This window comes from Abrus precatorius, unplaced genomic scaffold (genome assembly GCF_003935025.1).
Source record: "Abrus precatorius isolate BTA unplaced genomic scaffold, Abrus_2018 Scaffold7, whole genome shotgun sequence".
Classification (NCBI taxonomy): domain Eukaryota; kingdom Viridiplantae; phylum Streptophyta; class Magnoliopsida; order Fabales; family Fabaceae; genus Abrus; species Abrus precatorius.
This window is the reverse complement of record NW_020874417.1, coordinates 13,583,578-13,607,454: the sequence shown is the minus strand read 5'-3', so window position 1 is coordinate 13,607,454 and position 23,877 is coordinate 13,583,578. Positions and strand designations below refer to the sequence as shown.

The 23,877-nt window shown below is 33.8% G+C and overlaps 3 protein-coding genes and 1 pseudogene across 3 annotated transcripts; 2 read left to right on the top strand and 2 right to left on the bottom strand.

Annotated features, from left to right (window-relative positions):
• Positions 1 to 2,861: 2,861 nt before the first annotated feature.
• Positions 2,862 to 5,282, top strand: LOC113871507 (annotated as a pseudogene).
• A 3,505-nt stretch (positions 5,283 to 8,787) lies between these two features.
• LOC113872252 (probable methyltransferase PMT3) lies at positions 8,788 to 14,650 on the top strand. The gene is made up of 8 exons (XM_027509664.1): positions 8,788 to 8,958; positions 9,925 to 10,423; positions 11,150 to 11,314; positions 11,406 to 11,588; positions 11,713 to 12,307; positions 12,883 to 12,995; positions 13,257 to 13,477; positions 13,999 to 14,650. The coding sequence occupies exons 2-8, from the start codon at positions 10,145 to 10,147 to the stop codon at positions 14,285 to 14,287; spliced, it is 1,845 nt and encodes a 614-aa protein (XP_027365465.1). The 5' UTR covers positions 8,788 to 8,958; positions 9,925 to 10,144; the 3' UTR covers positions 14,288 to 14,650.
• Positions 14,651 to 18,292: 3,642 nt separating this feature from the next.
• LOC113873279 (kinetochore-associated protein KNL-2 homolog) lies at positions 18,293 to 22,546 on the bottom strand. Its single transcript, XM_027511331.1, has 4 exons — positions 21,810 to 22,546; positions 21,548 to 21,606; positions 21,268 to 21,344; positions 18,293 to 18,482 (listed from the first exon to the last, which is right to left on the bottom strand). Exons 1-3 carry the CDS (start codon positions 22,435 to 22,437, stop codon positions 21,300 to 21,302), a joined length of 732 nt encoding a protein of 243 aa, XP_027367132.1. The 5' UTR covers positions 22,438 to 22,546; the 3' UTR covers positions 18,293 to 18,482; positions 21,268 to 21,299.
• A 100-nt stretch (positions 22,547 to 22,646) lies between these two features.
• LOC113871505 (kinetochore-associated protein KNL-2 homolog) lies at positions 22,647 to 23,615 on the bottom strand. The gene is made up of 4 exons (XM_027508598.1): positions 23,525 to 23,615; positions 23,373 to 23,458; positions 23,090 to 23,234; positions 22,647 to 22,814 (listed from the first exon to the last, which is right to left on the bottom strand). The coding sequence occupies exons 1-4, from the start codon at positions 23,588 to 23,590 to the stop codon at positions 22,647 to 22,649; spliced, it is 465 nt and encodes a 154-aa protein (XP_027364399.1). The 5' UTR covers positions 23,591 to 23,615.
• Between the last annotated feature and the right edge of the window lie 262 nt (positions 23,616 to 23,877).

Here is a 23,877-nt window from a genome sequence, read left to right as displayed (position 1 = left end):
CATGTCCCTCTTCTTCCTGTAATTGTTGACCTTCTTGTACATCTCCCCCATCAGTTTCCTCAATGTCCTGAATGTCCTCGTGGGGTCCTTCCTCTGGCTGTGGATCTGGATCCTGTGTAGTTTCATCTTGAAATGTGAAGGTAGGGTTATCTCCAGGCCATGATACAGCTGCTGCAAAGGTCTCGGGTGTGAGCCATGGGAAAGCAGAATCCTGACCATGATGTTGGTGTAGAGTGAACCTATGGAAAGATATGATGAAGGTAATGAGGATAATAGTGAAATAAAAATTATAAAAGTAATTAAAATAGTAAAGGAGATAACATTTACTTGTAGAAGGACTCGTTTAGGTGAGTGTAAGCACGATTGTTTGCTGCTAATTGTTGCTCTATATGAGTGAGATGGCATATGAGAGTTGGATCTGTTTGTGGTGCTTCAGGCATAGATGGTTGTGTTCGTGGTTGTGTTGGTTGTGATGCAGGTGGTACAGATGAAGACGGTTGAGAAGAATCTCCTACCGGTTGTTCCATTGGATTGGTGCAATAATTTCTGATGAACTGATAATTAATTGGTTTCTTCAAAGTAATTGTTTGATTGGAGGTGTCTGGAATTGTAACACCTTGGGAAGCACACAGAGCAGTGATTAGTGATGGAAATCCCAAAGGTCTTGTTGTTGATGCAGTATTGGAGGTATTGGACAATACAAACTGGTGCAACTCATCTGAAATTATAGCTGCTATGTCAACAGACATCCCCTCCATGTTGTATATCATATGTGCTCGGGGCATCCGGACATTTGAGGTGTGTGTGGTTGGGGCTATGTTGGCAAAGAGAAAGGATGCCCATATTTGGGCCAAAGTAGTCAAAAACTGTCTTTTGAAGCGCATTGGCTTATTCGCTGCATTTGTTTCACAGGATTTTCCATGGACACATAAGGTGTTAGCTACCGTGTCATCTGAAAAACCTGACAAAGAGCCTTGATGTTGTTGGTATTGGCATAGCTCCCCTTCCCCCAAGGTCAGAGGGTTGCCTAACAGGGCTGATATTGCATCTCTGTCATAAGCAACAGTGTGTCTACGAACCCAAGACTTCCGCTCTGACCTGTGTGGGATCAATGGCCATGCATTTGCATAAAATTCTTTGACAATTACCTCATGAATTTGGTTAGGAAGATTTGCCAAGAATTGTCATTTTCTTCTTATAATCTCCTGCACAAACTCTTCATATTGTCCTTCTTGTAAAGAGACGTTCCTCTCAGGTAGCAATTCCCTACATTGTAAGTCAAGAAATCTCTGAGCCTTGGCCCTAGTTTTTAACCTAAATATATCAAATGATATGATTTCTGTTTCAGCAGTTTGATGTGATTGTTGATGTTGTTCAACAGGTTCATCATGTTGCTGTGAACCTTGCCCAATTTCAGGTCTTTGCCTCTTTCTTTGAGGAATAGACTTCTTTGGTGCCATCCTGAAATAAAAAACAAATTATAAGATTTATTGTTACTCACCTTCGAATTACGGAAGACTGAACATGAGTTCATATAGTAAGATTTTAAACAAATAAAGTATCAGTATCTTGCTGAGTAACAATAAGGTTCATGAACAGTAGAAGGATAACAACTCAATATGCACCAAATGGACAACACCAGAACACAAGGGTACTTGCTAGGTTCGTCTCTAATTCTTCTCAGTTACCATAGTCCAAATTTTATGCAGCAGAAATCGTAGTTTAGGAAGCCTTATTTTAGTTTTGTTCAAAGCAATGCATAAGGTTCATGAATCTATTTTAGTAAGCAAATGATAGGGTAATGCAAGCCTAATTTTAATGTTCTAAACTCTAGCATAGTATTAGAAATGAAATGTCAAGACTAAAGTACATAAACTGTGATTAAATCTCACCTTTCAATGTTTCGCCCAAGCTAAAATTTGTGGCTTAAGCGAAACCTTCAACCTTTCTATTTCCCTATGAATAAATTTTCGCTTAAGCGAACTAAACCCGCTTAAGCGAAAATTACAGAGGCTTCCAACAGAGGCACTAAACCCTTAAACAACCATGAATAACAGAGGCAAGAAAACTAACCCTAAACCCTAAACTTAATGTTCTAAATCAGTCCAAACATAGACACAATAATACAAATCTCATTCATATATCACAATATTGAACACATGAAAGTCTTATAATGTCATGCAGAAGTTAAGAACAACAGAATCGTTAGACGCTTAAGCGACAATGAAAGTGAGTTTTCAGGGACCCCTAAACCACATTGAACAGAACATAAAGCATGCATTATGTACATGAGTTAAAAATGGAAGCTTGACCTTGATCTGAAACTGCGAACAGAGACGTTTGGGGAAGATGAAAGTTCAAAACTTTCAGAGAATAATAGAAAAGGGTTGGAATGGAATGGAAAAGAGACAGTGTAATTCCAGTTTTTTAAAAACCAACAGTCGAATCTTTCGCTTAAGCGAAAAGTCACTTAAGCGAAAATTTTCGCCTTAGCGAAAATGGTTAGCGAATATAGCTTAAGCGAATTAGCTATGGCTTAAGCGAATTTGACAGGAATTTTGGCGCCAAGGATATATAACCTTACTTATTTCTGAAGAAACAAGTTTTATTTATTTTTACTTTTCATGAAACATTCAGTACAGAATATTATCATTGGTTATCGTTAGTAAGGACTTATTACACACTTAGGGTGAGGATAAACGACACAAGTTCGCAGAAAAAAAAATCCATTTCAGGTTAGACTGTGATAAAGAAAGTCTTCAAACATACTAAAGGTGCACATTTTACCATTTCATTTGTTAAATAACATTATTTTGGTCAAAATATTTATCATGTTTACTGGTATTTTATTGGACTGAAGAATGGATGTCGCAAGGAAACCAAGTGTCGGGCAAGAGTTTGAGAGTCTTGAGCAAGCATGGCGATTTTGGTGTGAATATGGCAAGCTGGCAGGATTTGGAGTCAGGAAACAATATTTTAACAAGAGAAAGGTAGATGGTGTCATTACAGGTTGTAGATATGTTTGTTGTAAAGAGGGACATCGAATAGAAGATAAAAGAAAACCCCAAGTCACAAAACATCGACCAGAAACTAGAACTGAATGTCTTGCAAGGATATCATTGTCTTTGGCAAACAACAACAAGTATGTCATTCGTGAGTTTGTTGAAGAGCATAATCACTCATTACAACTTCCTGAGACAACACACATGCTTACTTCACATTGTAATATAACTGAAGTCCAAGCTCATGAAATTGATTTGGCTGAGGCCTCTGGATTGCAACAAAAGGCATCATTTCAACTAATGTCCACACTTGCAGGACATCGAGGTAATGTTGGGTATACTCGACTGGATGCAAAGAATTATTTGAGAGCAAAAAGACAAAGAGGAATGGTATACGGTGAGGTCAGTTGTCTAATGCAATACTTTCAATGACAATTACTAGACAACCCAACTTATTTTCATGCGTACCAAATGGATGCAGAGGAGCAAATCACAAATGTTTTTTGGGCGAATGCAAAGATGGTAATTGATTATGGGTTTTTTGGTGTTGTATCACTAGACACAACATATTGCACCAATCGTGCTAATAGGCCTCTAGCATTATTTTCCGATTTTAACCATTACAGAGGTGTTGTTATCTTTGGGGCAGCCTTATTATATGATGAAACAGCAGAATCATTTCAATGGTTGTTTGAGACTTTTTTGGAAGCACACAACAACAGAAAACCTCAATCAATCTTTACAGATCAAGATCAAGCTATGGCAAAAGCACTTGTCCATGTAATGCCAGAGACACATCATGCATTATGTACATGGCACTCAATGCAAAATGGAATAAAACACCTTGGCAATTTGATGAAAGGGGGAAGTCATTTTTTAAGAGATTTGAAAAGATGCATGTATGACTTTGATAGTTCAATTGACTTTGAGGAGGCTTGGACAAAGTTCATTACAGAATACAATGTTGAACAAAATACTTGGATTACTTCACTGTATTCCATAAAGGAGAAATGGGCATCATGTTATCTAAAAGATTGTTTAACCCTTGGAATGCGAAGTACTCAGCTAAGTGAAAGCTTAAATTCTGATTTCAAAGCATGTATGAAGCCTGGTGTTGACATCAAACAATTCTTTGCTCACTTTGAACGAGTTGTTGAAGACAAGCGTTACAACGAGCTTAAGTGTGAGTATTACTCTCGTCATAAGTTAGCCATGTTGTGACATGAGATGTCACCAATCCTAATACAAATGACCAAGGTTTACACACATACAGTATATAATTTATTTCAACAAGAGTTTGCTCAATTTTTGGCATGTTGCATATCATTAAGGATTGAAACTCCTCCTTTGATTGAATATGTAATCACTAAAGTCAATCAACAAAGGTCATGGACAATTACATTTGATAGTTCCTCAACTACTATCAATTGCTCTTGTAAAAAGTTTGAAACAATGGGCATACTTTGCTGTCATGCTTTGAAAGTATTTGAAGTCAATGATGTAAAGCCTATTCCTGACAAATACATTCTAAAGAGATGGACAAAAGAAGGCCGTCGTGGAATTATTCACAATGTAAAAGGCATACAAGTGGAAGAAGATCATATACTTTCTACTACACGAAAATACCGACAACTAGCATATAAAATGATTAGGTTGGCCTCTGAGGTTTCTAGTTCAGAAGAATATTGTCAATCAGTGGATGACAGTATTAACACTTTAGTGGGCCACATTGCAAAGCTTCGCTTACAAACACAAGATAATGACAAGAATAGGAATGATGGTGTAAATAACATCACCAATCAGGGTACACAACCTAAGGGATTCAAGCAACGACCAACCATTAAGAGGAAAGGGTCTAAAAGATTCAAAGGTTGGGTTGAATTACAAGCAAAAAGAAAGAAGAACAAAACTCTAACTTTAGGTCAATCAGCATCTCAGGTACTTTCTTATGATTACTTTAATTATCAATTAATCCATTTATTTTAACTTCCTTATTATAACAAATGCTTTAATTATCAACTATCATTGAATGTTTTAGGAATATCAACCAATGCTTTCGGATTCATTTGAAGTACATTGTTCGGCGCCTCCATGTTATGATCCTCCTCAAACATTAGTCAATCAATTCAGTTTTACGGATTTGTTAACAGTAAGACTACCAACTTAAATCAAACCAAATATCATGAATTTTTTTTCCATCCATTATTGTTTGTAATGTCTCTTCTTATTTTGTAGGGACAACTTCATGATACCAATACTTCAATCCTTGATCAAATTTGATTATGCAATTACCAAAACTTATTTTGTTTCTAAGCTAAATATGTATTTATCAAATTGCATAATCAAATTTATATGTAATCAAGTGTATTTTGGCCCCCTTAATTGCTGTCTGTATTAGGATTAGGTTGGATTTTTTGTACCTTTCGCTTAAGCCATCCAATTTCGCCCAAGCTCCTATATATTTCGCTTAAGCGATTATATCAGCATGTGCAGGTAAATGTAATTTCTGATAAATTCGCTTAAGCTGATAAAAATCGCTTAAGCTAAAAAATGTTCGCTGCATTTGTAAAAGTCTAGCTTAAGCCCTACCACAATTAGCTTAAGCTATTTAAATTTCGCTCAAGCTAATTACACTGCCTGAAACATGTGCTCTCTGTTTTACATTCGCTTGATAACAATTAAATTCGCTAGTCGTGGCTTGAGCGAGGAGAAAATAGCTTAAGCTATTAACAATTAGCTTAAGCGAAATAGGTGACTGAAAGCTTAAGCGAAATAGGTGACTGAAAAACATGACTCTCTGGTTTGTTTTCGCTTCAAATATTTCTTTTTCGCTTACGAGGGGCTTAAGCGATTTTAAATTAGCTTAAGCTATTAACAATTAGCTTAAGCGAAATAGGTGACTGAAAAACATGGCTCTCTAGTCCATTTTCGCTTCAAATTTTTCTTTTTCGCTTACGAGGGGCTTAAGCGATTTTAAATTAGCTTAAGCGAAATAGGTGACCGAAAAACATGGCTCTCTGGTCTATTTTCACTTCAAATCTTTCTTTTTCGCTTGGGAGGGCTTAAGCTATTTAGAATTCGCTTAAGCCTGATATAGTCGCTTAAGCGAATTTCGCTTAAAAGTCTGTTCTTGCCCGCTTAGGCACATTTCTGCATGTTTAAGCCCTTTACTTGGTCGCTTAAGCGAGAGGAAAACTGCAGCCTGCAGTTTCCGCCAGAACTGCAAGCGATCTGGATCCGCTAATGTTAACCGAGCAATCAAGTACGGGACCAAAATTTACCTTTTTTTGTCTGTTGTCTTGTAGCAAAATCGTTTGGCAAGATTAGACTCAGCATGTGTATGAAAATAAACTTCACATTTGCAGAGATAATAAAGTTTTTGGAAGTACTAGTCATTTTTTTAAAAATAAAATTATCGAGATAATTTGAAAATAATACTAACTTATTCTGAAATTTTAGTTTTTCCTTGATTCACTGGGTTTGTATATCACCTAGGAGATGTTTTAATTATTTTTTCAAAATAAAGCAAGATGCCATTTTTTCTTCTTTGTCTCGAAGTAAGATAAAAAAAAGGGATATTCTTCAAGAGTAGCTTTTGTTAACACCAATATTATACAATAAAATTTTTAAAATTTATTAGTTAAATTTATTTGACAATCTATCCCACATTCAACTATCTAAGTTACTTTGATCTGCCTAAATAATATATTCTTTACTAATTTTTTTTTATCTACATTTCTCTATGTTGTCATGTTCTTTTCTATGCCTTTTAATTTTCATACTAAATGCTTTAAAACAGCTTACCAAAACACTGATTTGAATCGACTTAAGTCAATTTCTTTGGAATTTCATGTTGCTCCGCAAGAGTTTTGATTGATAGTATAAACATAGATGTTAATGCAACATAAACCTCCCAAAGACAAAAACAACAATAAGCAAAATACAAACGCTTGCTATGAAATTTATTAAATATTTCATCTAATTTGAAATTCCTAGTCCCTTGTCTATAATTATTTGCGCAAGTCACGAAAGTATTTTGATGGATCACTCTCAAAATCATCTCTGGGAATGCGATAATTCCTCCCTGGAGCCTTCATAGTCTTCCCTCCTCTATCAGAAGAACACGTCCCAACAACTTTACAAAGCAAAATACCAACACCAAGAGCTGCCACAGTCACGCCAACAGCAGTAGCAACATGTAAAACCTTTTCTCTTCTGTCAGCTTCTACACAAGTGTTGGTCTTGTCACTTTCTCCAGTGTTCTGCGAGCTCTCACAACCACCCATTTTTTGGACCAACACTACCTATCAGTAACGACCCTTTTCTGCTGTTGTTATGGAATATATGGGGTTGGGGGGGCTATATAAATAGATAGATACAAATTTCTGGGAAATATACGAATAGAAGCATAATTATGGTCATTGATATACACACAGAAACTGACTAATAAATGCTCCATCTCTATATTTGTGTTTTCATGATGTTTTGAGAATTGAGAAGTTGGTGCATCCAAATATTAAAGGATATTTATGGATACGAAGCAACACGACGAGGGTGGCTATTGGAGTTCCCACGTAGATTAAATTAAAAATTAATATTTTTACTGAGAAAGTTATAACAAGTATATTTGTTAAACAATTAATAAATAAAACTTTTTAATCAAAATTAAATTGAATGTCTATATTAGAAATTATGAGGAGTAAAGTTTGTCTACTATTGTAATACTTCTTCATAGTTAATTTTTTATTAACTTTTTTTATTTTAATTAAAAAATAAACCAGAAAAATACCATAAATATGGTTATTTTAAAAGAAAAAAAATATGTATTTAGCATTGATTTTTTTATAAAGAACTTATCTTATTATATTCTTCATAAAATTATTTATTGATAAAAGTTAAAACATTTACCTGGTTAAAAAATAATATAAATATTCTCTTATCATAATTTTAATAAAAAAATATTTATTAATTCTGGTTAACGAGATCCTCCTGGTCATCAATTGAAATACCCTTTTTGTACGTTGCTAACTGTACATAAAAGCTTAATATAAATGGCAGATTTAATCACCTCGCAACGCGACTCGTGTGATTTCAGAATTGCGTTGATCCACATCCTCGCATTGTACAAGCGGTTTTTTTTTTTTTTCCCTCTTAATTAGGATAAAATTAAAAACATTTTGCTAAAATAAAGCTTTTATAAAACATATAGACAAAATAATACACGTAGGACAAGTGTGATTTTAAAAATAAGTCAATCCTTATTTTTTTTTAATTCTGAAAATTGGCTGTTTATTAAATAAATAGATTGATTTTAATATTAAATAAAAAATTAAATAAAATTAATTATAATATTTTTAATTGTGAAACTATTTGAAAGCTGTAAATTTGTAGCTAAAAATTTACAATTATATAAGTAATTTATACAATTAAATTATTAGACAAACTAACTATGCAATTGACTAATTTATGCTAAATCACTTTTAAAAAATTTAAAAGCTACCAACTACCTTTATCAAACCTAATCAAAATTTAAAATCACATAAAACTTAAAACATATATAAAATTACATATACTTATGTATTCGTCACAAGTGTTTTTTTAAGATAATTTAGTAATAAGGTTAAGATTCAAATGTTGTCGCGTACAAAGTTATATATATATATATATATATATATATATATATATATATATATATATATATATATAAACTGAATCATGATTGGGTAGATTCTTGCATGAAGCATGGTAGGGACATAAAAAGAGATCACCTTAAATTAACTACCTCAACTATGGGACAGTGTGACACATATCCCTCTCTTCCCCTGTGTCACTTCCCAAAATAGAACATCAAAACCAAACACTGAGATCTAACACGCTCTCTTTCATTTCACATTGCTTTTCTCTGAATCTGAGTTCTTAACTCGCTCTTATCACACCCCAATCAGATTTTATCCGAGTAGGTTTTTTCTTGCCATTCCATGTCTCACTTGCTACCTCTTTTCACTTTCTTTGCTGATTTTGCATGAAGTTTTAATTTTTGCTGGATCTGGAGCATTTTGCAATCTGGGTTTGCTCGATTTGGTCGTTTCAGCGATCATGGAACTGTTTTCATTTGATATTTGATGCACGCAATAGTTCACTTTTATTTGTTGTCGTTGTTTCATTGAGTAGTGGTTGAGTTATTAACTAGTCTTGCTCCTCTTGATGCTGATGTTGCTTTTCCATTGTGTCAGATCTGGTAGTTCCATTTAATTCTATTGCTAATAATTATCATTAATCTCATTCATTGATATTTGAATTCAATCCAATAATGTTTTCAAAATCAGATTTTTCATTGTTTGTCACGTATTCAATTACCGCTTTCTTTTCTTTTCATGGGGATCTATCATTTTCATTGATTAGGTTTCAATGGATTTGTGGTCATCATTGCTTTTACTTTATATATGCTTTTTAATCTTTGTTATTTTTCACTGATGTGGGACGTTTAGTGCACACAATTTGACTGAAAATTATCCTCAGTTACACTCTTTTTACATTTTAGTGCTGTATATAAGGCAATAAATCCTGGATTTGTAGTGCAGTAAATTGTTTTTGGCCGTTTGTTTCTTCTTTTGACCAAGTGCTACTAAGATTGCTTTAACTGGGGGAGCATTTCTGAATCTTTGATTATGTTACCAATTAGTGCTATCACCTTCAATTATTGACCATATCGTCCTGGATCATGCTTGCGTTGTTATTGTCTTTCCTGCTTACATCTTAAACTCTATCCTGCTTGAAAAGAGACAAGTTTTGACTTGGTTCTGTATTTGTATCTGCTCTTTTGCTTATATTCTTTTGAGCTGCATGATTTAATCAAGAAGACAAATTAGTGATGAATTGGTGTATTCATTTTGCTTATTGCTGCCCCCTACCTTTCTTGCAGGTACTTTGAACCGGTGTGTTGATTTTTCACAACTTATGAGGAAGCTGGATTATGATGCTATCTAGTTTGAAATATTGGGGTTGCTACTAGTTGTTTTGGATGGTGAAATTGCTGCTTCATGCCCGGTGAATTAAGGTCTATGCTGTGACCAGTTTTCGTTCATAAGTGAGCAGTGAAGACTGAAAAGTACATTTGAATTTGTTTCACTTTCAACTGATAAATGTCAAGGGGTAGATCTGATGGATCACAAAAGAAGCGTTTAGTTGCTTCCGTTTGTGGTGTGGCAATCTTTCTTGGTTTTCTATACGTGTACCAAGGATCTATCTTTGGTTCTCAAAATAGTGGTTCATCTGCACTTGAATATGGCAGCAAGTCATTGAAAAGACTTGGGGCATCATATTTGGGAGCAGATGATGATGCTGATGGCAAGCAAGATGAATCTTCATCAATCTTAGGGCAGGGAGATGGGGAGGATGATATCGTACCTAAGAGTTTCCCTGTAAGTTTTTGTGCAACCTCAAACTCAAGGCACATTCACTGTATTTCTTCTCAAAATCCCGTTATTGTGGTTCTAATCTTGAGCATATATAATTTTGATTTTGATAGCTGCATCAAACAATGACAAGTGTTGTCTGTTTCCATTGGTAGAAATAGGCATATTAGAACTTTCTTGTTTATTCGTAATGTTTTTTCCCCTTACAAAAATAGGTATAATTTAAACATTTATCCTTTCCTTTACAAAAATAAAGAAGATATCGTTAAATGAGTTGTTTTAATTTAGATAAATATGATTTTATTAAAGTACACACCTTATTAAGTAACTACTATTAAATAATGTATGCCCATTAGATAAGATAAAACTTGAAAAAAAAAAAACCAATTACATATTCATAATCAACATCAAAGTCAAGTAACAAGAATCTTGGTTGCAAAATTAGAATAAATTTCCTAGTTTCATGCATATAAGTAAATAAGTAAGCGATCACAGCATCACCAAAGTAAAAAGAGAAAATGCTTTAAATCCTTCATTATTTTCATCACCATATATCCCGGTTCTCTTCCTCCTCAGGCTCAGATGAAAATCATGAAATTGATTCACCACCTGTGCTGTAAATTATCTTAGTCGTCCCTCATCTAGTTCAAGGTTGTGCATATCATCCAAATGAGGCTCTACTTATGGAACATCATCAATCTAATGGAATTTTCAATGCTGTTGTTTTTGAAGGTTTGTGATGATCGTCATTCAGAGTTGATTCCCTGCTTAGACAGGCACCTCATCTATCAAATGAGACTGAAGCTGGATCTTTCTTTGATGGAACACTACGAGAGACATTGTCCTCCTGCAGAAAGGAGGTACAATTGTTTGATTCCTCCTCCACCTGGATACAAGGTAAAGATCTTCAAATTAAACATATCCTCATAAATACATTTGTATCAATGTTAATCAATGTCAAACAATTGTTGCTTCTGTGGTGTTGCAGGTCCCTATTAAGTGGCCACAGAGCAGAGATGAGGTGTGGAAAGCAAATATACCACATACTCACCTTGCACATGAGAAGTCTGATCAGAACTGGATGATTGTAAAAGGTGACAAGATAGTGTTTCCTGGAGGAGGGACACATTTTCACCATGGAGCTGATAAGTACATAGCTTCAATTGCAAATGTAAGGAGCATGGCTCTTTGTTACTGAGTTTGACAGTGTTGGTTGTTTGATGCGTTCCATTTATTTAGAAATTCTTTAATGTGATGGATAAAATCAGTATGTAACATTCAGTTTGTATTGCCAGATGCTCAACTTTTCAGGCAATAATCTTAACAACGAAGGAAGATTGCGGACAGTGCTTGATGTTGGCTGTGGTGTTGCGAGTTTTGGAGCTTATCTTCTATCATCTGATATCATTGCAATGTCCTTGGCACCCAATGATGTCCATCAAAATCAAATTCAATTTGCTCTAGAAAGAGGAATTCCTGCATATCTTGGTGTCTTGGGGACTAAGAGACTCCCTTATCCAAGCAGATCATTTGAACTTGCACACTGTTCTCGTTGTAGGATTGATTGGCTGCAAAGGGAGGGAATACTACTCCTTGAGCTAGACCGGTTGCTTAGACCAGGAGGTTATTTTGCATACTCCTCTCCTGAAGCATATGCTCATGATGAAGAGGATCTAAGGATATGGAGAGAAATGAGTGCCCTTGTTGGACGTATGTGTTGGAAAATTGCTGCAAAGAGGGACCAAACTGTCATCTGGCAAAAACCTCTCACAAATGATTGCTATATGGAAAGAGAACCTGGCACTCGCCCTCCTCTTTGCCAGTCTGATGATGACCCAGATGTCGTTTGGGGAGTGAATATGGAAGCTTGCATAACACCTTACTCTGACCGTGAGTACCTTTTTTCTCTTAAGTTATTTCAAATTTCTGTTTTAGCATTTTATTTCTTTGCCTTCTAGCTCTTGCTTTTTAACTAGCAATATATTGGTGCTTCTTTTCTTGTCATCTTCATATCGTGTTCAAGATCCACCAGGTGAAAACATTGATTTACAGGGCTGATTTATGTTAGTGAATGGCTAAAGAAGAAGCTATGATATTAGAGCGATGTATCTAATGTTTGCTGAATAATAAATACTAAATTGCAAGTTACATGTAGATAAGCTGTGGTAACAAGTTGTATTTAATATCATCCATTATTTAACCTGTTTTGAGCTGAAGCTAAATGCTCCTAACTAAACCCGTATTTTCTGTTATTTGAGATAATCTTAGCTACTGTTTATGGAAGTTGTGCAATTGCTTTTAGTGCATGTAGCCTATATTCCAAGCAGATAAAACTTGACCCCTTTTTTCTTTATATATGGATTTGGATTTATTGTGAAACAATTTGTATTGAGCTTGAAGTTTAACTGTTTAACGAGCTGTGGATATAAGATTCCACCTAATGAAATTTTTGTTGATTTTATCAGATGATAACAGAGCCAAGGGTAGTGGATTAGCTCCATGGCCTTCAAGATTGACCAGTCCTCCTCCTAGATTAGCTGACTTTGGCTACTCAAATGAAATGTTTGAAAAGGATACGGTAATTGGAATTTGTAATTATTTCTCTGTCTTAACGGTTTTCCTAAGGTGTGCCATAAATCAACAAATAGTAAGTTTTTATTGAAAAATGTAGCATTTAATGTTATCAATGCATTGGATCCTTTGATGTCTTGTGATGCCCTTGGGTACACATTAGAAAAACTTAATTTTAAATAGTCTTTTGTTCTTGTAAGCATGTATACTTTATAAATAAGATAGATATAATTAGATAAATAGGCTTAACTTTTGTTTTGTGGTCCAGGAACTATGGCAAGGAAGAGTTGATAATTACTGGAATCTGTTGAGTCCAAAAGTCACGTCAAACACACTGAGGAATGTGATGGATATGAAAGCAAACATGGGTTCATTTGCAGCTGCTCTTAGAGGCAAGGATGTTTGGGTGATGAATATTGTACCTCGTGATGGACCAAACACACTTAAGGTTGTATATGACAGAGGCCTCATCGGGACTACTCATGACTGGTATTGAAGCTGGTTTTCCTGAAATAAATATTGCTATATTTGATATCTTTCTATGCATTAGTCTCATTTGATGGTATCTGATTTCAAGATTCATGTTTTATCTGGACCTTATTTTCTGAATTCTAGCAGTGAAGTTTAACATTATATATAACTGCAACAGGGCCTTGTTTTATATTTATTTTTCTAACTAACACCTTACAAGATCTTATCTTAATGACAATAATTAATATTAAATAGTATTTTGGCACCAACAAGTGGTTGTTTAAGTGGTACATGCTTGATTCTCTTTAAGCTAGGTCTTGGATTCAAGTCTTGTCTACGGAAAAAAATCCACGCTAAAAGAGCTAGTCCCACTATTTTATTAATGTTCCTGTCTCGATCATAATTGTTTCATGAAAAATGTCTCTGGTTTAGAACCTTAAGCACATAATGTTAAAAGATAATGATTCGAAAAACATTATTTTCAATCAATCATGATCATGAGTTTGCATGTGATCGACTAAACTGAAATATTTTTACAGGTGTGAAGCATTTTCAACATACCCCAGGACTTATGACATGCTCCATGCATGGACTGTCTTTTCTGACCTTGAAAAGAGAGAGTGTAGTCCAGAGGATCTATTGATTGAGATGGACCGTATGCTTAGGCCTACTGGTTTAATTGTCATAAGGGATAAACAACATGTGATTGATTTTATCAAGAAGTACCTAACAGCATTGCACTGGGAAGTAGTTGCAACTTCAGATGCAAGTTCTGACTCTGACCAAGATGGCAATGAAGTTGTTTTTGTCATCCAAAAGAAATTGTGACTCACCACCGAAAGCTTAAGAGATTCAGAATAGGACAACCACAGCCATATGGCTTTTCCACTTCCACTTTCTTATATATTCTCTGCTGCTACAAGGGATCCAAAGCATGTCCCCAATGTTGGAAGCAGTGAACAACTTCATTTTGTAGCATTATTACATAATATTTATCAATTCCCTTCTTTTGATTCTCATTTTTGTGATAATGATGCAAGTTATTATTAAGCCATAGGCATTATGCTTCTATAGGGTATTCATTATTTTTCCCTTCATTTGGGTATGATGTAAGCTACTTAATAATCATATTAGAACTTGTCACTTATACATGCATTTTTGTGCATGAAATATCATATTAGTTTCTTGCTTTCATGTTACAGTTTGTAGTGCCCAAGGTACAACTTAAAACGGGAACACTGTAACTTCCAAAATCAGTGTATCTATTCAAAGATTATAAAACTAATAAACTATCACTAACTGTAGATTCTAAATTTCTAATCTTTAATTGATCTTTGGTTTAAGCTAAGATATGCGGGTTATATTTTGCCTTAAGCCCGAGTAAGAAATCAGGTATTCTTTCTTCCTTATTCACCTCCTTTGTTCAATGCAAGGCTTATATTTTTAAAATTCCATTGCGTAAATACCTACTTTTGATCGGGCATTGGTGATTATAAAATTTCAGAAATGCAAGATAAGGAATTAAAAATTGAAGAAATCATATAAAAAATTTATGATACAAAGCACAATAGTATTATAATTGCATTTTTTAGTCACCTTAATTTAGATTATGTGCCATTTTGATTTTTTTTAAGTGTTTTTGGATAATTAAGTCTTCAATTTTTAAATTAAGCAATTTTGATCCCTCATCAAATTTTTTAATCTAAAATCCACAACTTTTTTATTTTTTTTACTTAAAATCTTTAAAAATGAAACCGATTAAATGTTGTTTTACAAAAAAAATTATTAACCAAAACATCAAATTACACTATAATGAATAAAAAACATTATTTTCATATATTATAAAGCCCTTCAAATTTAACAAATTTTCCACAAATTTCTTAATTTTAAACTTTTGAAATAATTTTGTATCCCAAATCCATCTGGACCCTCAAATAATTAGACAGAAAATAGTAATATGATGATACAATAATTAATAAATATTTTTTTATTAAAATTATGATAAGAGAATATTTATATTATTTTTTAACCAGGTAAATGTTTTAACTTTTATCAATAAATAATTTTATGAAGAATATAATAAGATAAGTTCTTTATAAAAAAATCAATGCTAAATACATATTTTTTTTCTTTTAAAATAACCATATTTATGGTATTTTTCTGGTTTATTTTTTAATTAAAATAAAAAAAGTTAATAAAAAATTAACTATGAAGAAGTATTACAATAGTAGACAAACTTTACTCCTCATAATTTCTAATATAGACATTCAATTTAATTTTGATTAAAAAGTTTTATTTATTAATTGTTTAACAAATATACTTGTTATAACTTTCTCAGTAAAAATATTAATTTTTAATTTAATCTACGTGGGAACTCCAATAGCCACCCTCGTCGTGTTGCTTCGTATCCATAAATATCCTTTAATATTTGGATGCACCAACTTCTCAATTCTCAAAACATCATGAAAACACAAATATAGAGATGGAGCATTTATTAGTCAGTTTCTGTGTGTATATCAATGACCATAATTATGCTTCTATTCGTATATTTCCCAGAAATTTGTATCTATCTATTTATATAGCCCCCCCAACCCCATATATTCCATAACAACAGCAGAAAAGGGTCGTTACTGATAGGTAGTGTTGGTCCAAAAAATGGGTGGTTGTGAGAGCTCGCAGAACACTGGAGAAAGTGACAAGACCAACACTTGTGTAGAAGCTGACAGAAGAGAAAAGGTTTTACATGTTGCTACTGCTGTTGGCGTGACTGTGGCAGCTCTTGGTGTTGGTATTTTGCTTTGTAAAGTTGTTGGGACGTGTTCTTCTGATAGAGGAGGGAAGACTATGAAGGCTCCAGGGAGGAATTATCGCATTCCCAGAGATGATTTTGAGAGTGATCCATCAAAATACTTTCGTGACTTGCGCAAATAATTATAGACAAGGGACTAGGAATTTCAAATTAGATGAAATATTTAATAAATTTCATAGCAAGCGTTTGTATTTTGCTTATTGTTGTTTTTGTCTTTGGGAGGTTTATGTTGCATTAACATCTATGTTTATACTATCAATCAAAACTCTTGCGGAGCAACATGAAATTCCAAAGAAATTGACTTAAGTCGATTCAAATCAGTGTTTTGGTAAGCTGTTTTAAAGCATTTAGTATGAAAATTAAAAGGCATAGAAAAGAACATGACAACATAGAGAAATGTAGATAAAAAAAAATTAGTAAAGAATATATTATTTAGGCAGATCAAAGTAACTTAGATAGTTGAATGTGGGATAGATTGTCAAATAAATTTAACTAATAAATTTTAAAAATTTTATTGTATAATATTGGTGTTAACAAAAACTACTCTTGAAGAATATCCCTTTTTTTTATCTTACTTCGAGACAAAGAAGAAAAAATGGCATCTTGCTTTATTTTGAAAAAATAATTAAAACATCTCCTAGGTGATATACAAACCCAGTGAATCAAGGAAAAACTAAAATTTCAGAATAAGTTAGTATTATTTTCAAATTATCTCGATAATTTTATTTTTAAAAAAATGACTAGTACTTCCAAAAACTTTATTATCTCTGCAAATGTGAAGTTTATTTTCATACACATGCTGAGTCTAATCTTGCCAAACGATTTTGCTACAAGACAACAGACAAAAAAAGGTAAATTTTGGTCCCGTACTTGATTGCTCGGTTAACATTAGCGGATCCAGATCGCTTGCAGTTCTGGCGGAAACTGCAGGCTGCAGTTTTCCTCTCGCTTAAGCGACCAAGTAAAGGGCTTAAACATGCAGAAATGTGCCTAAGCGGGCAAGAACAGACTTTTAAGCGAAATTCGCTTAAGCGACTATATCAGGCTTAAGCGAATTCTAAATAGCTTAAGCCCTCCCAAGCGAAAAAGAAAGATTTGAAGTGAAAATAGACCAGAGAGCCATGTTTTTCGGTCACCTATTTCGCTTAAGCTAATTTAAAATCGCTTAAGCCCCTCGTAAGCGAAAAAGAAAAATTTGAAGCGAAAATGGACTAGAGAGCCATGTTTTTCAGTCACCTATTTCGCTTAAGCTAATTGTATAATTAGATAAAAAAAAAAACATGACTTATTTAGTACCGCACTTGATTGCTCGAATATAATTAGCTTGATCGCAAATCGTAGAATTCACCTTGATTGTTATATCTTTCTTGGCTTAAATATAATTTTGATACTTCTATTATATTATGGCGAAGATTTTTATTTTAATTCTTTTAAACAATTTTTTAATTATTTTTTTATAAATTTTTTATTTTTAATCCTTGATGTTGAAATGTTCAAACTAAAAAGTGACAATATATCAATAAGCAATATCAGTGTTATGAACTAAACAAAAATTTATTAAAAAAATAATAACTACAAAAATTTATTTAAAGGGACTAAAATTAAAATTTTGCTAAAATGTGATAGACAAAAACATATTTATCTTTATTCAAACGATGCTGATCCCACTAAACAAATGTCGAATAAAATACAAGAAAAACATTTAGAGGGTCATGTCAAGTGCATTTAACCCAAACAAAAACAAAGGTTTTATTCAACAAAAAACATTCGAGTCTATGAGAAGTTTGTGCAAATGAATAGTGTACAGGTAGCATCTTTTTCAATTCCAAAATATTTTCATATTTTTTTGGGTTAAATGTAGTGTCTAAACCGAAAAACACCAGGACTTAGGCTATCAAAACAATCTTGAGAACTAAGAAGTAAATAAAATTCCTATTTTGTGTTTAGTAATTTTGGTGCAGTCAATAAAAAAAGTGGATGAAATATCGAAGTTGAGAGGCGAACTTAAGTTGCACGTAAGAAATATACAAAAAGGTATTCGGCCTAACCATGATATAATTAAATCATTACACATCTGATTCAGTTAGTAGACACTAACATGGAAAAGATATAAAAACAATAACCAAAGAGGGTATAGTTACAGAGATGACCCATACCGCGCATTAGGCCTTTAACTCCTTGTCGCACATCATGCTGCGCGTTTGATTGTTAAACCTGTTAAACAAGATTACTATTTCAAATCTCAAAGCCCAAGTGAATTGGTATTACTCTCAAAACTCTAGTGCAGGACTCGCCATAATACCGCGAAACAAGATTAAACGTTTCTTTGCAAATATTTATTGATAAAAAATTATATAATCATGCTAAGTTACTATGAAGGAAGATAAGTCTGTTCAGTAGCTAGTTACAACTGATGGATTCAGGGACATATGGCACACCAAACAAAAGACATGAGTAGAATATAAGGAGAAAGGAAGGAGAATAAAGGTAGGCATTAAGATGTATCATGAATGTCTTTCGGAAACTTTCTCCCACTACCCACCTCTATAAAATAAAAATACATGCGTTAAAACCTGTATTGACTCTTGGAATAACGAGTATACACACACACACACTATCTATATATATATATTGCATTCATATTTTTTAATCAATTTTTCTCTTATTTTTCACCTTAATTTTCCCGAACCTAATATTTCTAGCACATAAATGTCAAAGGTATGACAGTAAGAGGGGAAACATGAAATGGAAGCAACTTGGGTGAAGCAACATTACATGAAAAAGAATGTACTTGTTTGACTTTTTTTTTTTTTACAATTTCTGCCATGACTCATGATCCGCTATTACTGACTCCTATTCGTAAGATTTTCTCAATCTCATCTCTTCAGTGATCAACCTTGCATCTATCGACGCAAAGTACATAATGTATATAGATTAGGTATAGTTTTGACAGTTTGTTTTCAAGTAGTTATTTGTGTTATGATTAAGCTTTTGTTGTTAAATTTTAGTTAACTTTTATGCACGGAAAATTTGAAAGAAAATTTATTAAATACTGATTCCAAAAACAATACTTTTCATGTTAATCAGTACTAAATTTTGTACTGCGTGCGATTTATGGGTTTATAACATACTTATTTTTATATGGTTAAGTATTTATAGTATATTATCAATAATATTGAATAATTGCATTTTTATGCTAAGTACATATTTAATAAAAATAATGCAAAAGTTCGAAAACTCCAATTCTGAATGAGGTAAAATAACTTGATTATTTCTGTTAATTTGACTTTAAAATATGCAACTATTTATAATTAATGTTCCATTTTTTTCAGTCCTTGAAAAGTGGTAGTGCAGGAGTCAATAAAGTAACGCTGTAAAAAGTTCAGTTTAAATTTTAGATAAAATATTTTAATTTATAATCTTTGATCTTGATATATTGATATTAGAACTTCGTATGACATTTTTTTTAAAGTAGTTTTTTGCATTTATTGGGTAAAATATTAGAATATTTGTAATTATTATAATTTTACACTATATTTAAAGTTGTTCTATTTAATGTCTTATATTAGATTGTAAACAATATGAATTGTATTTTAATTAACTAAATTGCATGTAATGAGAATGGGTATGGGAATTTAGGTACCCAGAGCTTACGGGGATAGAAATCAAAGTGATTATCTAGAAAATATAGGGACAAGTAATTTTATAAAATGTGGGAATGGAGATGGGTACGGTAGTACCCATCCCATTACCATGCCTAGTGGCTCGCCGTTGCTATATAACAAGCAATCAAGCACACCGCAAGATGTTTGAAACAGCAATAACTCGACCCAAGTTTAGTACAGCACCATTACAAACAGAATCTCAATGACTGTTGTGAAGCAAAATGTAGGAAGTCAATAGAATGACTGCACTTGATGATGTGATGTCTATAAATCATGAAAAAAAAAAAACTCTATTCAACAAGGTCATAAGATAGTAGGCTTGTTTGTGTTGCCACCATTCACAACGGGGTTCATTGAAAGTGAATAATTTTCCCTTTGATAAACCTCTCTTATGTATGAGTGTCTTGGAATTCAGGATTCAAATTGAACATCCATTTTTAATGTTCCCCAAACGGGCATGTCTGTAGGGATATTACAACAATGCACACAGGAAATCGGAAGATAAAGAAACAAAACTGGACATGTCTGTAAGAACACCAAAGGCGGTTTAAGCAGCCAAAAGGAAGAGAACATGCCTTTAACAAAGGCTACCAAGCTAAAGCATTTCATGAAAAGCATCTGCTAACTGCTAGATCATATGTAAAGATGATTTCTTTCAACAAGAGTTTGACCAACAAAATAATAATAATAATTAGTATTTCTGCTTCTGGGGTGAATGAGAAATTGAGGCTTAATGGTAAACTGCATAATTCAAATAAGACAATGGCAACAAAAATTACAGTTGAAATTTGTCTTGAAATTAAATGGAACAAATTGCTTTTCTGTCATCTGAGGTTGCTATTTTCATGCACTACCATTCACCCAAGGATGGAGTGATTTATGAGTTTTGTTGGTGTGATTAGGAAAAGTGCAGAAAATCTAAGACTTGCTACTGGTTTGTCATGAGAAGGATTATTATGCAGAATCAAAGAGAAGTCCCAATTCTATTCGACCAATTTGGACTTCATCATTCAACTGATTTGGACTTCTTCATGCCAGAAGGTACAATTATTTGGACACAATGCAGGTTCTGCAAATTGATTTGGAACTGAGGACAAGGTTCATTTCCATGGGGTAGGTAACGTTATGAAGGAAGATGAGCCAGCTAATCCTATGAGCGATTAGTTACAAAAAAGTAGGAAGGTATATAAGACCAACATAGTAGCACAATCAGTAAAATAAAAAATGTATAACCATGAAACATGCATAGATATTTTAATTTATGGAAATGTCATCCACATATTGAAAGTTATAATCTAATGAATTGGAATCTGTCTTAACAATGACAGATGTACCTGCTCAATGATGCTTAAGTAACTCTACAGGGTTATACCAAAGATGCACCTTCCTGAATTTCTGTAAGCTCATGGTCCTGGACATATAAAGAAATAGTTAAAAGAAAATAGTAGTAAGATTTCAACTTTTATCTTATCCCGCCTCATAAAGAAAAATCCTACATATGCAGTCCTAAAGAAATGGTGCATGATCAGTTTTTACAAGAGATATGGTTTGGTGAGCAGGATGTCTACCAATGGGTAGCCAAAAGATGCACAATCACTCAAAGATATCACATACCGCATTGTAAACTGGTATTTGATTTCGCCAAAACTCTAAAGGAGGTAGAAGCAACCTACCTGCAACATAACCAATTAATAAAGAATATAGCCTGAAGTAAATGACTTCTCAAATTACAAAATAAAAAATGACTAACAATATCATTGGGTTAGAGAGTTCGATAACATGAACAAACGTGCATGAAAATCACTTAAAGTACATCTATAATCTGTAAGCCTAATAAGATGGAGTAGTATGCATAGACAATAATGAAAAATTTTACCAGATCTGGATTTTCTGAAACTCAATGCCTCTGCAGAAACTGAGGATGTTTTCTTTTTCCTTCCCTTGACCAAGTGGCTTACATCCTTTTCATGCAGATTTTTCTCAGAAGATGAAGATTTAGTCAGTATTTGCTTAGCCCTGCCCTCTTTTGTTTCAACTGTCACTCTCTTTTTCTTATAACAGACATCACTCTTGGCTGACAAAGTTCTAGAGAATCTGGACACAGATTTTGTAGGTATCTGCTCAGATGATGGCTTTACTTTTCTCCGCAATCGTGACTGAATGGGTGTTGCTGGATTTCCCAGTCCCTCTAAATCACAGTTCTTATTGCCTTCAGTCTTTGCTGACGATGTTCTAGAAATTCTGGAAACAAATTTTTTAACAATCTGCTCAGATGATGAGTTTATTTGTCTCTGTGATTGTGACTGAATGGGTGTTGCCGGACTTCTCTGTCCCTCTACATCACAATTCTCCAAGGCCACTGAGGTAGTGTTCTTCAATTTATCTGGATTCTTCGGGGCAGCTCCAGAAGCTGGCTGCTTCTGCTGCTGACATACTCTAATACTATGCAACCTCGCACTATGTCTATTCCCACCACTACCATAAGCTACATTAACCCCACCCATCTCCTTCGACACATCGCATTCCTTTTCAGGGAATGACTTCTCACAATCTCCCAGGGTATTCTCTACTGATGTTAAAGTAGGAACCGATTTTTCCACAACTGTAACCGCAATTAATTAAACCATCCATATAGAAACTAGGTATAGGAAATGATACAATGAAAATAAAGCATCAAACAACTATAAGGAACAAATAAACATTCGCAAATCATTTACAAGCATTCATTACCATTATCAGGTATGATTTCTGGACTAGTTGCTGACACATCATCAGGAAAAGCACTACCAAAATCAGAGCCAGTGCTTGATTCTTCTCTGAAGCAATCTAGAGCACAGCTTTCCCAGTCTAGAGGAAAGCCAAATAAAAAGTGGCTGAAAACCTAGCCATTGGGAACACAAACAAATTACAAAGTGAATATCATAAAATGAGGGACAGGTACAATTAACATCAACACTAATGATAAACAAGATTTTAAAACAAGGGTTATGAAAACACCAAACAAGAGATTACTTTTTGCGCCACTCTTTTTTGCCATTCACACCAACATTTTTATTATGACTTCCGGAATTTAATTTTCAGAGGTGCATTTAATGCTTCCAGAAGTGAATTTTACAAATGACTTCTTGAAATTAAATATATGGAGTGATTTTACACCTGAGCGGTGAAACCATTTTCGAGCGTGCGCTGCTCGTTGATGAAACCACTGAGGAGAATGCATATCCCATCCACAGTCGCCAGAGAAAACAGATCGTATCTTTTGATAACAGGAGCAGAAACAAAAATGCGCAAAGCCTCATGCCTAAATCACAAAACCAAATGACCAGAGTCATCACACGAACTCATCAATGCGACCTTGTTCAAAAAACGACATAAACATTGCAGTGAAGCACAGGCATTTCAAGGCGAAACGAAAAACCCTAAGTGTTCCTGGTCTTACTTTCTGGAAGAGACACCAGCGACGGCTAAACGCTTTCCTTGGGAATCGGTTTTGGCTTTAACGAGCCACCATTCGTATAAGGAGACCTTGGGGAAGGGAAAAAAGAGCGTTAGAAAGAGGAGAAGGAAGGAAGAAAGGGTGCATCGAGTTACCGTTCGTTGGAAAGAAGATGAGTCCGTGTGGGAAGGAATTGCTGCAGATGGAGTGGAGTCCAGCATTTTCCGATACACAAGCTGATTTTCAAAAACTTGCGGGAATTTATAAGGGTGGCTCAAGTTCATTCAATAAATTTGATGGTTAACTGGCCACGAGTTATCTCTGTGCCTATCTTACCCAAATTAGGATTGGCTCAACCCACTTACAAATAAAATATATTAGTTTTAATATTATATATAACTAAATTATAAATCAATTAAGTATATAATTAAAATTAAAGTATATATTTTAAAATAAATAATATCAACTTAAATATGATATCATGGATGCAAAATATTATTTATTAAAT